The 15,841-nt window shown below is 43.3% G+C and overlaps 1 protein-coding gene across 4 annotated transcripts in view; it reads left to right on the plus strand.

The window, feature by feature from the left end:
• Window positions 1–15,841, plus strand: part of LOC148403933 (LIM and calponin homology domains-containing protein 1-like) — a 32,903-nt gene that overhangs the window by 10,145 nt on the left and 6,917 nt on the right. For 3 of the 4 annotated variants that reach the window (XM_088373084.1, XM_088373065.1, XM_088373073.1), the window contains exons 2-12: window positions 755–825; window positions 1,663–1,732; window positions 4,736–4,842; window positions 6,399–6,429; window positions 7,918–8,028; window positions 8,817–9,015; window positions 11,019–11,283; window positions 13,166–13,298; window positions 13,379–13,536; window positions 13,865–14,312; window positions 15,571–15,819. In XM_088373084.1, the coding sequence (XP_088229210.1) occupies window positions 755–825; window positions 1,663–1,732; window positions 4,736–4,842; window positions 6,399–6,429; window positions 7,918–8,028; window positions 8,817–9,015; window positions 11,019–11,283; window positions 13,166–13,298; window positions 13,379–13,536; window positions 13,865–14,312; window positions 15,571–15,819 (1,842 nt within the window). Of the gene's footprint in view, window positions 1–754; window positions 826–1,662; window positions 1,733–4,735; window positions 4,843–6,398; window positions 6,430–7,917; window positions 8,029–8,816; window positions 9,016–11,018; window positions 11,284–12,578; window positions 12,597–13,165; window positions 13,299–13,378; window positions 13,537–13,864; window positions 14,313–15,570; window positions 15,820–15,841 lie in introns of all 4 variants that reach the window. The other variant, XM_088373088.1, reaches the window with a different exon arrangement.

Below are 15,841 nucleotides of genomic sequence, written 5' to 3' on the forward strand. Positions count from 1 at the left end.
AAAATCCATCATGCGCACATTGTACAATGGAAAATACAGCCACTAGAAATGCTGCAAAATGAACCAAATAGAGTTTTGGGAATGAATAATCCATTTATGTGGAACTAATATTTGAGTTAAAGTTATTTATTTTTGTTTTCAAGTCAGTACTCAGAGACTTGTAAGACAATATTGATAGTGTAACTTTTGAGGTGTGCTCTTTGACCTCTCTGTGATTTAATTCAGCATGTTAGCATTCCTATTGAAGGAAATTAAAAGGGAAGTCAGGCGGAGAATGTTCCCGTACTATTTGTATGTGAAACAATGCAAGTGACATTCCAGTGAAAACAAGCAAGTCATGCACATTCCTCCCAGCGGCCTGCGTGGCTCACCTGACAACAGTCGCATTGAAGAGGTTTAAATGTCTCCGCAAAAAACAAATCAAAATATTTCTTTATTTATTTATCTGCACATTTTTGACAATATAGTTCAAATGCATGCAAAGAGGGCTCTCCCCCTCCTTTTATAAATCCGCTGTCACAACACATTAGCTCGCCACGGCCATTTGGTTAGGATGATTAGAGCTTACGCCAAGCTCGTTAGCGTTCAGCACCGTTCTCCAGCGATGGACTTGACGTACGGCCATTCGCGGAATTGAAATCTCCAAAAGAGCGGAAATTAAAGTTATCAATCATATTTTAGTATGTTTATTGCTTTGATTTATAGCCCAATATATTTGCTGAAGGACTGGACTCACGGATGTTTTCCCTCGTAGGCGGTGACAGGCAGATGCTTCGGTGACAAGAATTTCAGGGGAGGATTGGAGAATGGAATACTGCTATGCGAGTAAGTGGTGGTTCTTTTTCATTTTTAAATGTCTCCTTGTGTGATAACACTGTTTAGTTTTAATCTTAGCATGATGAAGCCACTTCAAAACACTGTCTTTCATAGTGTGCCAAAGGGTTGAAAGTTATGGACAATATTTCATATCTCCATTTTCATGCAAGATTTTGACCTTTTTTGTTTTTTATCTAGAAACATTTAAATATAATACTTAAAAGAAGGTGCATTTTTTTCAAGATCAGTCACTCTTGACCATTAGTAAAGTAACCAATACATTTAGAAATCAAACCTTTTACTACAACTTGTACTGATTATTTACCAGTGCTTCAAACAGGACCTCTCACAACATCATCACACATCATTTACAGGAGGCTAACGGCATCATCAAGCAGTCCCTACACAAAAAAAGTGCACATTTGTGACACAGCACACCTTCATTTTATACAGTCCTCTGCTGGACCTGCTGAAGGAGAGTGAAATCGAGCAGGGCTTTCCTGCCATTGAAGTTGTATGAGTTAATGGGGTGGGAAAAAGAAGTTTCCTAATGAGACAATTACATCTTTTCATCACTAAATAACTTTGCCGGAATGTCATGAGCGATATCAAATAGCACAAGGCTATCCATGGATGGATCAGAGGACGCTCTGAGACACAATTCTTTCCAGTGAAAACACATCGAAGAAACATGAGGCTGATAGAGCAGGGGGTTCTCAAATTGGGGTTCCTGGGCCAGAGCACCAACTTTCATCTCCTTGGACAGAATTAATAAAACAAATCCGTAAATCCTGAGAGGTTCCACATGGTTCAGAATTTGTATTCATTTCATCTTGTCCTCATCAGGTTACTGAGCTCCATTAAACCCGGCTTGGTGAAAAAAATCAACAGACTCCCGACACCCATTGCTGGCCTGGTAAGTCATTCACCCTCAGTTCTTCTATGTAGCAACATCTAGATTTAAAATCCACCATTTTTAGGGGATGGTATAGTTACATTTTAAAAAATTAATCTGGGCAATGTTGACATTTTTTGGTTTAGTTCCTCTTTTGGTATTTTGTAAGTTTGTGGGTTTTTTTGCATTTGGGATAACATGTTTTTTTCCAAAATACAGCAAGTATCCTGAGATGCATTTGTTTCATTGAACAGCCACATTGTCATCTAATGACAGTTTGTAGACAAAATGCCATCGCCAACCAACTACTGGCTTGGCATGCACATTGCAAATCTTGTGGTTGTTTTCGCAGGTCGACGAGAAAAAGATTTGTTTTGACTAAGTTGCCATCTAGATGTAAACGGGGTCACCTGGGAAATAATCGGGTGTTTAAATAAAAATGTGCCAAGGGGGACCCTGGTTATTTGGATCCGTGATGATGCAGTAGACAAATAAATCTGGGTTGGGCTGAAGTGTCTTATCTGGCGGCGTCACTAATGGCTGTCAATGAGTCGTCCCTGCTTTATTTATTTTTTATGAGTGTCTGGTAAACACCCGGCCTTATTCCCCACAGGCGTTTAGTGCATTGCAACCATAACAAGCAATTATGCTGTTGCGCTCAATCTCAGCAACACGTCCACTAAAAAACTCTTGTTAAGTACAGTCAGTAGACGTATGAAGACTTTTTTTGGGGGGGACTCTATGTTGACATTTTCTGTATAGAATCCATCATTACTGCTCTGTAATAGGAAGAAATGAGCAAGGTGCTAAACTTAACAAGTAGTAACGTTTATTGCAGCGATGTCTGCTCAAGCGGGGTCACCATAATGATTGCATGTTTCCATGCAGATAATAATATAGCGCGCTACCAATAATTATATCACCCTTTAAAATGCCTCATAATGCCTAACATCCCTTGGCATGTTTGTTTTTTCCACTGTCCAGGGCTGCAATTAGGGAGGTGAGAAACAAACAAACAAGGTCTGCCGTTATCAGGCCCCGTCATAATAAAAGAGAGGCAACTTCCCCCCTTCCTCTTCCTGCTTGGGACTAATGGCAAAACGAGCCTCTGAGGACTTTTTGTAATTAGAGCAGCTACCTCAGCGCGTTGGCAGCTCTGCCGTCGTCCTCAGGTTGCTTGTTGCCCGCTGTTTGTTGGCTTACGGATTATTTGTTTTGGGGAAAAAAATGCTCCACAAGTGCATGAATACAGGGCACGTACTTATGATGGAGAATCTCTGGAACTAACATTAATTCCACTCCACAATCATTGACTCACAAGGTGATGTATCACCCAATAGTGCACACAATAACTATTTTCATTTTGTACTGCCTTGTGGTATTTTTAGGGCTCAGAGAAGGCGACAGCCGCTGCTCCACTGAAAAAACACAACAAATACTAAGTTGATGGAAAAATCCACTTCTGTTAGTCACTCACTGCCTTGTGTTTACTACTCGCACACAGTCCAACTTGTGTCCAAGTATATTCCTACTGAGCCGGAATGTGTGTGGGACCCCTCATGCTCGGCAATCCTACTCCAAACACGCTCAGTTGTCAATCAGAGTTTTGCGGTCGACACCCGGTTTCCTGTAGAGCCGCAGCAGCCTGAAAATCTGCAACGGCAGTCGGGAAACAGACAGAGGTGTATCTTTTCAAGTCGGGTGTCTGGAAGGCCACCGTGCTCAGGAAAACAAGCGGGATGGGGGCGGGGAAGGTGGCTCTTGACTGCTGCACCTTGTTTTGTGGCGAGTGCTTCTGACTGAAATCACACCTCCGCGAAATCAGTCGCACATCATTTCACTCATTATATTTTATTATCTGTTTGGTCTGGCATCGAAACTACTGTAAATGCTTGAAAATGGAGTCTCAAACTTTTTCAGAACAGGGACTCCATACACTGGTGAAAGTTTTCCACGGACAGCCAAATGCATCTAGCATATGTACACCTAAAGGCCGTAGGAACTAAAAATGTGCCGAGTTTTAAGAGAAAAAGAAACACATGATGGCACTTTCATGAATAAAGATGTATTGTTTCCCAACTAGTACTTCCTTTTTAGTTGTGGCTGAGTGACAATTGTACGTGCCACCTCAATGGTACACTGTCCCCAAAAACACAGGAAGCCATGGCTTTGGTTTGCTCTAAAATAAGGAGGGAGGGACGTGAGATTGTGTGGATAACCTCTACACCTGTTTAAGTGTACTTTATTATCAGAAAGCTTCCACACTTGAATTGACTCCGGACTTCTGAATATAAGACCATTGTATTTGCGTTTCGGTCTGGGAGAAATCAGGGTGGAGAGGAAGCGGTAACACCCTGAGATGGAGAGAGAGAAATTACTTTGCCTGCAGCCCTGCGATTGACAGAAAGTAGGAAAACAAAGAGAGCGCGGGCGCGCACGAGAGAGTGCAAGAGAACCTGGGAAAAAGGAGGGAGAGCTCGGCTCAGGTTGCGTCCCACACTGATTCTGTCGGAGAATGTCGAAGGTGGAGAGATTTTTCCTTGCATTTGTTTCGCATAGTTAGCCTACCTTTCCATGTGTACAGCAAATACTTTTCTGCAAGGGTGTTGTGCACTTCACTGCAGATGATGATAGAAGACGTTTTTTAATCATATAGTTCATGTCAAGTAGAAAACGTGTTTGGACTATTGAATTATTTCAAAAGTTATTTTTGTAAGTCATCCCTTGGCCACGCTCAACCTTGGACCTTCAAACTGTGAGGTGACATGCTAACCAGTGCGCCCCCCCCTGCCGTGCCACAATGTCACATATCTTTATTGGAAATTGAAATTGATAGTTTTCAGTGACTTATTATGAATGTGGCTTCCCTTTCAATCCCCCGTTCTGCAAGTTGATGGACTGATGCACATGCTTGTGTTGGTGTGCCATCTTTAATGTCACAATACAGCGCCAAGTGTTTTGACAAGCGACTGAGTTTAAATCAGCTCAGTAACTCTTTCATGAACGTGGACTCTCCACACACAGGACAACTTGAGTGTGTTTCTGCGTGGATGTGAGGAGTTGGGACTGAAGGGAACCCAACTTTTTGACCCCGGAGACCTTCAGGACACATCTACACGTCCCGCTGCCAAGTAAGTCTGACACTTTGTGCACCAGTTTAATACTGAGAAAAGCAAGCAGTATCTTGAATTGTTTTAGCTGTAGTTTCGTCATTCATCTGTCTGTCGGTCTGTCAGTGATGTGTCCTCCTGGCAATCAGTCAGTTGGCTGCCAACACAAATACCTCCGTGCAAGTCAACGCAATGGAATATTGTGCAGAACAATGACTGCGTCTCTCACACAGTTTCGTTCGGCACGCGCTGCTCACTTAGCCGTGAGCGCTATCGCGTTGCCGAGTGACAAAAGCTTGTGTTTGTAGTTGTTAATGTACTGGCGCGCGTGTGTGCGTTGTCATTAAACTCGCTAACAAGGTGTCATTCCACAAAGATGTCCTAACGCAACAGTGCAATGTTGAGTGCTGCCTGACTTGTTCTGTCAAGACGAGGAATTTTTTGCTCAACATGTCACTCGTTTTGTTTCCAATCAAGTTAAAGATGCATTGATAAAACAAACGCTTCCGGCGTTGCGCTTTTTTTATGCACCTGGATATAAGATTACATTTTATATTTGCATATCCGTTAAGGGGACTCTAATTGTGGCAGAATCATGTTGCAACTGAAGGTTTAGTCAAAACGATGGAAAAGTGGAAGCGGGATGATGCCCAACATGGTTGCTTCCTTCGAGGGATAAGAATTGCTGAATTTAAAAAAAATAAAATAATTGAAATATTATGTTAAGCCATACAATGTATTTCCCTTTTGAATGCCTACGGAAGTAGTTTCTGTTTTATCTTTGCTCGTAAGCATTGTCCTGCCTGTTTGAATGTATAAAGGCAAAATAAATAGAATCAGCTGATAAGCGGCGATAAGCTGCAGGGAGTGACGATAATGCTCACTTCTTGTTGACTTGTCCCGGTCTGGCAGTCTCTGTTCACAGCCTCGCCTACGCTTCTTAACTATCCTTACCAAAAAAAAAACAAACAAAAAAAAACCCATCCTTGAACCCATCTATTTTTTGGAAAAACACGCAGACAGTTTAACAAAACGAAAACAAAGCGCACCGCTCAGGTAATAGATTTTGACTCATATGAAAAGTTTGTATTGACTCAATGGACAGAACAAACCTAAAAAAAGGACATCACTGTGGGGTTGTTTCCACTGCTTTTGTTGAAGCTGTCATGACAGGAAGGCTTTTCGCTCGCGTGTTTACAGGCTGGGGGAAACAGCTTTTATCGGGAAGACTCAAGGAAACAGAATTTGGGCCACTTTGGCAAAATACATTTTGTGATAGGTGACAGTTTCCTCTTTCTAATTGCCCTCTACACACACACGCACACACACACTCACACACACAGAGTTTTGTTCCAATGAAATGTACAATAGGGTCTGAGAAGTGGAAAGCGTGATAGGAAAAAAAAAATTCCCAATGGCATGAATGTTCTAAACATAACATTAGAGACGACAATATTAGCTGTGCTTATAGTTTCTTTCACAGTGATCGTCGATTCACGCAACTTTTAGATCCTTTTATGCCAAATATTTGATTTGATATGAAGTCACTGTCTCACTGTGTTTGTGATTCTCCACAGGCGGAGCGACTGCGGCCGAAAGATCAAAAATGTAAGTGACTTCATTTGATTTTGAGATGATGAGGAGTGATGACCATCATAACAATGCAATTGGAACATTATCTCCAGGGTTAAACTGTGACAAAGTGTCAAATGTATCATATATTTTCACTTAAGCCGTTGTTGTCTTTTACTTTGAATCAGTGTGTCGTATTTTGAAGGCCTTCTAATGGTTAAAGGAAGGTAGACATGCTTTTTGCGGTCCCGCTCCTTTCACTTTTGACAATACAAAGCCGTGTCGCGTTTACCACAGAGCGCCTGCACAAACACGACAAGGCCAAGACATTGTTCCCGCCTTGAAAAGGGAGGCGGGAACCCTGCCGCTGAAACGCGACAAGCTCCTGCGCCCTGAATGACTTATTGGCACCCGATTCCGCAATAATTTAGAAGATAATAGAATACATCGTAAGTAAGACCTAAAACAATGTGAGCAGCTATGTATATCTTTGACAGTGCAAAATGAACCAATAAAAAAAAAAAAAAACACATGGGCGCAATATTTTCTGCCCACGTCAACAGCACACTATGCTGGGACGGTTTTGATAAGAACTCAGCGTGGCTTTATATTCTTATTTTAGTCACACGCAACAATCATGACTAATACAAAACATAACTCACTTTAGTATATCATTGTCTTTATTTGTACAATTGCTTTATTGTTTTTTTATGAACTGATTCACTGCTAGCTAATTTCAAACCTCCGTATAACCTACCACGTGAATTTATTTCATAATATATAAATGCATACCTGGCTTTGAATGTCTTAGTTCCTAAATGACATGAAAATACGTCCCCGTCAGTGGACGAGTTTTTAAAAGGATTTCAAAATGCTGGAACTTAGCCAGCACCAGCATGCTTTTTGTGGCTGACAGTAAATATTGCCCGAGAGCACGTACCTGTCATTTTGACAGGCAGAAACATAAACAAGCAGCTGGACAGCGAGCAAGCTCACAATATTGTACTGTTTCCTGGTTTTGGCTCATCATGGTGTTGGCACGTGTTTCTAGGGTCTCCCACACTTGGAGTCTTTGCCGCATAACATTGAGCACTTCCAAGCTTTTTTTTATCCTTACTATTTGTGTCAGGACTCTGATGCCTTTCCCAGCAAACAACGGTATAAACCAGGGACGTCAAACTCATTTTTGTTGCAGGCCGCATCGTTGTCATAGTTTTCTTAGGAGGGCCATTATGACTCAACACAAATAAATATATGACCCCCTCATATTATATAATAGACTGCACAACAAATTGATGAATAACTAGTTTTCAAATCTGAAACAAGTAAAAAATGTTCAAATATTTTGAAAAGATGAATGGTTAAAAAATGCTAGCAATAGCTCTATTTTTTAAAAGTGGAGGCAATTTTCAATTTTAGTACTGACATGAATTTGATTTGTCTTCGCGGGCCACATCTGGCCCCCGGGCCTTGATAGTATAAACAATACAATAAATTCAATCATGTCTACTTTGATTGGTGCAGGTTCTAATCACTATCTACTGGCTGGGTCGGGCTGCCAACAGCTGTACCTTCTACAACGGGCCCACGTTGGACCTGAGGGAGTTCGAGGGCCTGCTATCACAGATGCGAAAGGTATTGAATACTCTTGTTTTTAATGGGATTTGTCATTGAAAATGATGTGATATTTGTTTGGATTGTACCTCCTTGAAAACCTTGATGTCATGGTACCAAGAGTAGCGACTTTTGGGTTTATTTGTATTTGGGGCAGGTTGTTGAATCAGCTTAAACTGCATTGCGTTAGTGGCTAGGTTTTGATTTATGTGAATTTTTATTCAAGCACTAAATTGCAGTTGCACAACAGAAAGCAAATTGTGGCCCTTTTCTTGATTTTTGTGGGACAGGAAAGGCCTTTCCTCCCCTTCCATTAGCAGCTTGACATTTTTCAAACATAGACAAATGCAGGGAGGAGCCGGCAGGTTTTTAGAAGTTGAAGTGAGAATTAGAGCTGGTATGGAGGTTTGAACGACGACATGGCCGCAGTGGGACGTTTAGAAATAGTCAAAAGAAAAAATGCTTGCCCAGGTAACATTTCATTGCATATTTTTAGCAATTGGAATAATCCCTGACTAGAGTGTACAATTGTGAAATCCTTCTTGATCTGCATTTGTGCTTTCTGTCTTCTGGTGGCAACATTGAGACCATTTTGTTTGTATGTTCAAATTTTATCAGTTCATTTTAGAATCTGTATTCAGTTGTACATTGTGCTGTAGGTTCGCTTTGCAACTGTTGAACTCAGTCGCACTTCAACTGTTTACAGAGAGTCAAGATCTTCCCTTATTAACATTTTTGGCCCATGTTTGTTGTTATCTTGCTTGATGTTAGCATTCCCATGCCTAAATCTTGGTCTTGGCACATTTTAGGAGGCGGAGGAGGCAGAGAGCCCCCAACGCAGCATTCGGGACAGCGGCTACATCGATTGCTGGGACTCGGAGCGCAGCGACTCGCTTTCCCCGCCACGACATTGTCGCGAGGACTCCTTCGACAGCCTGGACTCGTTCGGCTCACGCTCGCAACAGACCCCGTCGCCGGATGTCCTGGTGGCCCGCGGCAGCAGCGATGGTATGGAACTCTACAAACCCCAAAGGCTCACAGGCAGCGATTTACGTATCATTTTCATTGAGTTTCATTTGAGTTGCGTGACTTGAATCGAGCTACAAGGCTGGCCTAAAATTTTCGAAAGACTCAACTTGATTTGGTCTTACTGTCCGTGCAACACAACAAGATTTAGACTCGAACAACATGACTAGACAAGTTTTGCATTTGAATTTTCATTTTCAAGATACAATAGTAAGACAATGCGGACTTGAATTGTGACTTGCTTCCACTTCTGTATTTATAATAGAGCACCAACTCTGTAGAAAGGTGCTCTCATACAGTACCTCAGACAGATAAATGAGGGCCCATTGTGCTTTCACAGCTGCGCTGCCGTTGTGAGGCTCGTTGTTCTGCATTGTGTGTTATTGCAGGACAACGCCCAGCTAAATGGAAAAGCCCTTTGAATAATTTCAAAAGGGTTTTTTTCGAACACAAGCTCATTTTAGATCTTTGTTTCGACTCTAGCCCCACAAACCTAAGCTAAAACAGGTCTCATTATGTGTTAGGTAATTTAAAGAATTTAAATATTAATTTTTAACAAAATTGTCACCGCAGCAATAAGCACTCATTCATAATATAAAACATCCGATAAAGTACAACTAAAAACACTTTTTTTTACATATTCTTATTCACATACAGTATAACACAGCAACAAAGCAGCTTAAACAGTGCCATTTTAACTTCAATAAAACAACAAGTCAGTTGAAAGAAGTGTTGTTTCACACCCACTCGGAGTTCTTCTCTCGTGCACGCTCTGCCTCCATCAAGCCGCCGACGCATCGCCGGACAACCTGCACGCGCCCACCTACTGTAAATGGACACCAGCCAACTGGATATCTCTGGAAAATGAATGAGAATCCAGGCTGAATACTCTTAGTGATACAGTGAACGCAGTCATTCCTGGTAGGCTTTGAACCGTGATGATGAACAACAAACCCATTCGTAGCTGGATATTGCAACACAAACATCAACCTGACGATATACAGTATCATGTATAGTGTACACACATCTGGGTCCAGGTTGGGAGGCAGGAGGCAACGTTCCCCTCCCTTGTCCCAACGTTTGCAGCAAAGCTCCTTCACAATTGGCCTCTGTAAAGCAACCTCAGAGGAGCATGGAAAGAAAAGTTGAATTCAAGGAAGACATTTGATCTCCTATGTAGCCATTTGATACTATTTATGGATGAGCCGCTTTGTGCTCACAATATTTTCATTTAGAAAGACTAAATCAAGAGATGCGATGTTACTTTGAGAAAATATTGAAAATAACGCCACGCTTCAGGGTTAACTTAAAGTGTAGTTGTTTGTGTAAGTAATAAGTTTAGAAGTAATAAGTCTGGTTCACGCTTTGTTTACCTTTTCTTGATACCTGCTCCTCGTGCATATTCAGGCATGCGAGCACACACCACAGGAATGGTAAACACCACATTCTCTGTTCCATGTTTACGCTGAGGATTCTTATGTAACATGGAGGATTTTTTTCTTTTAACACAAGCAGGGAAAGTCCTGCTGCCTATCTCGGTGTCACCTGTCTTATTTACCTTTTCTAAAATTGGATGGAGACGTTGAGCTTGTAATCATACTCTTCGGGCAGGAGATCCACGTGAGAATGTGATTTATGTCTCTTGCAACAGACGTAGTGATGATTTTCTATCCCTATAAACCATTTTAGACATCTTGTTGGATGAAATGATATCATCCCCTCATAGACTTATTTGAAGTGTTTACAGTTGTTGGATTTCAAAGGAATTTGTGACTGTAAATTGGGTCATAGTAGGTCTGATGTTTTTTAAGAGTTGGATATTGACTTCATGCTATCAAAACTATGTTACCATAGCTTTGTCAATATTGTGAACTGACTTGAAGGAAATGTTTCATCTACTACCAAGGAGTCAACTACTGTACCTAAGGGTTATTGATACTTTATCTTCGATCATTGCTCATGATTGTCTCCCCCCCTTCCCCAAGGCCGGGGCAGTGACTCCGAGTCAGACGGCCCACCGCACCGCAAGACCCCGGACATCCACAAGGACGACATGTTAGCCCGCCGCACCTCGGTGAGCGAGCCGCGCACCGCCATGCCCTTCAACCAGTACCTGCCCAACAAGTGCAACCAGGGCAACTATGTGCCGACGCCGCTGCGCAAGAAGAAGAACGGCGGCGACAAGGATGACGGCGAGCGCAAGAGCTGGAGTACGGCCACCTCACCTGTAGGGGGAGACAGACCTTTGAGGTGAGTGTTTCTTCACAGGCGTGTTTGTGACCGTCCCGGATGATGTCATCGACGGTATTTAGATGGGACGTATCGCTTTGTTTGACCGGCGGCTTGTTATTGAAATTGCCAGTGGTTCCATGTGCCATCACGCCGCCCCGTTTTTCCCGCCAGCACTGTCTGCAGAACAGATGGTAGGGATTGCCTTTGAAATGAGCTGCTGCTTGCATAAACAGTGTGATGTGTGTACGTTAGCAATCATGCGGTTGTATCACATCAAGCAAATACGTGTCATTCTCCAAAAAGTGTAACGTCGGGAGCCTGCTTGGCTTATTTGAAGTGAGAAAAGGAGGTATCTTTACAAAACATTTTGAAACCGTTCCTGGGTGTCTTTGTAGTTGGAACGCTTAATTGAAGCATCAAGAATAACAATGTAGTTTTACACCACCTGTTTTGATGCTCCTAAAAGAGTTCCTTTTTTTTTCCACACTTGATGCATCAGCAGAAAATCCACAGTCTTGCCTGTTTGTATACAGGGAAAAAAAACATTCCAACAAAAAAAAAATGTTTTTTTATAGTGAAGGCACTTTACATTTATTCAAATGTAATCATACAAATCTGTGTGTAGGAATGTTTTGGTAATCACAGCATAACATGCATGGACTACGGTGCATACAGAAATGGGAACACAGGACCCTCCCTCAGGATGTACGGAAATGAGCTCTGCTTCCTTTGCTGACCCTGTTCACACCCCATACTTGAACCGGACAGCTGCACACTTTCTCCCAGCCGGCCTTCTGCCTACCTGCAAAGCTCTCTGAAAGTCAAAAATAAGCTTGGGAGGTTGCGAGTAGCCTGACGGGAAACGACAGTGGCCGCTTCATGGAGGGAGGCAGGGGGGCTTACATCGTACCACCTCGAACAATCGAGAGCATGATGCCGCTTATCTGAATCTAACGCCAATAGCGCACACTCATCTGAGCTAGCACTGCAGATTTGCTTACCTTTTGACTCCGACCTGATCGTCTATTTACTTTCACATTTGATGAGTGGGTGACCACAGGCACTAAGACCAAACTGTCTTTAAATTTCCATATGCCCTCTTTCAAACATAAGCTGTGACCTTTTTGCCAAGGGTTGTGATGCAGTTGTCTGCATGTGGATAATACTGCCCCCCTGTGAATGTTTGGTGCAACATCATTCAACCCCCTAAATCTTGACACCCAGACCATTTCTTGTCACTGTCTATTCAACAAACATTCAGTAATCCACATTTGTGTTTGTTTGTCTCTCCATGCTGTCATGTGTCCTGCCAGCGTATCACATGACCCACAGTAAGTCATCCAGTTTCCATGTGGTCAAATCTGCCAGTCTGTTGTTTATTGAAGGAATGCATTCGGTGCCAAAATAGCAGCTGTACCATGATAATGATCAAATAGAAATGATTTGCTCAAGGTTATGTTCATTATTACAGTTCAAGCCGATATGAATAATAGCTATTTTTAATATCTATATACACTCTACTTGCAAAATGCTGAAAACAATTGTTCTGTTTGGGGTAAAATCTGGAAAGACTATGAAAAAGTGCCATTTTTTTTTTTTTTGCCATAGCATGCAAGTCATGTTAACAATATCTTGCCACAAATTTGACACATTTAGCATAGAATAGGAAGTCTGTGATTCGCAGCTCTTCTATAACATTTCTTGTGAGCAAATTCCAACTTTGTAGCGCTGCCGCCACATAATGCTGCAGTTGCTGGTGAAAATTTTTTGGAAAATCTGTTTTCTGTGTTTTAAACTACAACATGACTCCCATTCCTCGACAACCACTAAAAACAACATGTGACGTGTGCACCAATGGCAAATTTCTGTTTAAGTGTGTCTCTCTTTTGTTCCTTCCCAGGAGTATGAGTATGATTGATATGCGCGGCGAGGTGAACAACACCACCATCTTGCCGCCGCACAGTCACGTGCGTCATGAGCTGATGCGCAATCAGTACAACCAAATGAAGGAAGACGATAGTCACTGGCAGGATGTAAGTGAGATATTGGCCATTTCCCTGACTGTTACGCATGGAGCAAAATGAAGTGAACAATAATCATTCGTGTGCGGCAGGATCTGGCCCGGTGGAAAAATCGTCGACGCAGCATTTCTCAGGACTTGATCAAGAAGGAGGAAGAGAGGAAGTTGATGGAGCAGCTGATGATCGGAGGAGAGTGCATCTCGCAGAGGAGGAGGAGCATCAAGACCTACAAGGAGATTGTGGAGGACAAGTAGGTCCAACATAATTAGCAAGCGAAGATCTTGCCGTTCCCTATAAATGTACTTTGCGCACTTCACCAAATTCCAGCGAGTCTGTTCTACTTGCACCATGTAGACGGCACCCCTGTCCAGCGCTCAATTTAAAGGGAGTGAGGGGAGCCACTTTGACGGGCGAAGAATTGAGTGTCCACACCCACAACGGCGCAAACGCATGTTTTCAAATCAGCCAGTCTATGAAAACACCAAACAGACCACACTGCATACTAGTCTCGTGATCGACTTGTGCTCTGCGCGACAACGGGGACTTCCAAGCATGCTTCCCTCTATTGGTCTCCACAGGGAGCGCCGTGAGGAGGAGCTGCGGGCAGCTTACCGGAGAGCCAAAACCCCCGAGGAGGCGGCCTACATCCTCCAGCGTTACGCCCAGCGCTTCTCCATCAGCGAGACGGTTATGGAGCGCCTGCAGCTGCCCAAGGTCCTGGACCGCAGTGTCTCGGCAGACCCGTCCTTTTGCGGCTTCCCCATCTCCCTCACACCTTCGCCGACCACCTCTGAACCGTGGGACGCCGACCCGGACGGCCCCCTGAAGTATCTGCGGCAACCGTTTGCGCCGGCCCCCAGGTTCACGTCCACGGTGGAGGCGCAAATTGACGAGTGGCCCAGAGATTCGCCGCCGCAAGGGCCAAAGATCCGCTCGCGCTCGTCCGAGCCGCCGTCCAGCCCGCCGCTAACGCCCGAGCCTTACTTTCAGCCCTGGCCTGCTACACCGGAACCCTGTCCCAGTAAGGTCAGTTTTACACTAATAGTGCATTTGATTTGTGAATATAAAGTCTCTTCCATCTAAATCACAGGAATAACTACACAGATCTTTGACTCATCTTTCAGGGCTTTGCTGCTATCTTGTGGCATCTTAGAGCATTACAGACATGGGACAAATGTAGCACATGATTTCATTTTCCATAGCTATGATTTGCAAACAATGCTTAGGTGGGTGTTTCAAAAATGATGTAAGACACCTTTTTCTAAAATTAGTGTTTTTGGTTGAAAACGTGTTCACACTTGACAAACGTGTCTCTTTTAAATCCATCCATCCATTGTTTTTCTGAACCGCTTTATCCTCACGAGGGTCACGGGCCTGCTGAATCTATTACTCAAAACAGGAAGGAACATTTTCCGGATAAAATGTTAGGCAGCGATGGCCGCTACTGAGCTAAATGAAGCCAAGTGCTCCTCTGGAATGTCTTGTCAAGCGTCCCAGTCCCACTTTGAATGGAGTCTTGTGTTCCCTATTGACCTAAGAAGTTGCCGGCGAAGGGCCCTCTCAGTGTGGAGTGGACAAAGACGGCCCACACAAGCTGCTTGGAGACGGCTGAGAAGGTGGAGGTAGTATATAGGGGGCGCGGATTGGGAGGTAGTGGGGGCACTCACTGGGAAGTTCACAAGGAGCCTCCTCACACATATATTACTAGCGTCTCTTTGTCTTTGAGGCCCGCTTGTTGCTAAGGTTTGCATGCTTAAGATAATAGTACCCGAGCCCAGCACAAATGAAAGCACAAGTGGGGTTTTAGCCACAGATTCATTTCAGTCCTAGTTCTCATTACCTCCTCTCGGAAGCACTGTTTAATGCTATTAATGAGATGATGTCAGTTTTTTTTTTTGGAGGGGTGGGGCGCTCAATATGCTCCAAAACCCATGTCCAATTTGAACAGGAAGGTCAGCCATTTTGGTTTGGTGCAGCCATGTCGGAGGAATTCAAGGGCTTAACAAACTCCTTGGAGGTGATTTGTCAAAGGATCGATCAAATTCAAACTGGCAACGGTCAATTGTTTTGTGTATGTTGGGTCAGGTGTTGTAATTTCATATTGAGTTCAGTCTAGATCTGGCTGAGATTATCATTGTGACATTTCTGCATGATGCAAACAAGTTTTAAATGTAATGTGTGTCTACCTATTTGTATTTTGTAGGGCTTATTCACATTTTATTTTATACTGCCAAGTATCATCTTAGCACAGACGTATCTCAACACCGCATCCATTTTGTTGTAGGCCGATGGACTCCCGCGGGTCAACGGCAACATGGCAGCCAACTCTGCCACACCTGAGAGTCAAGGATCAGAGTCCTCTACCGTTTTCCTACCGTACTCTTTGCCCCAAACCACCGCCCACCACCCAAGTGCCTCGGCGACAAAAGGAATTCTGGCGTCCACCAACGTAGAGGCAGCTTTAGGTGACATCCAGGACAAAGAAGTCGCTCTGTGTTCAACGCCACCCAGCAGGCCTACTTCGCTACCAGTGGTAAAACTATCTTATTACGGTA

Source organism: Syngnathus floridae, chromosome 1, assembly GCF_059516105.1.
Source record: "Syngnathus floridae isolate MCC-2025c chromosome 1, RoL_Sflo_1.0, whole genome shotgun sequence".
Classification (NCBI taxonomy): domain Eukaryota; kingdom Metazoa; phylum Chordata; class Actinopteri; order Syngnathiformes; family Syngnathidae; genus Syngnathus; species Syngnathus floridae.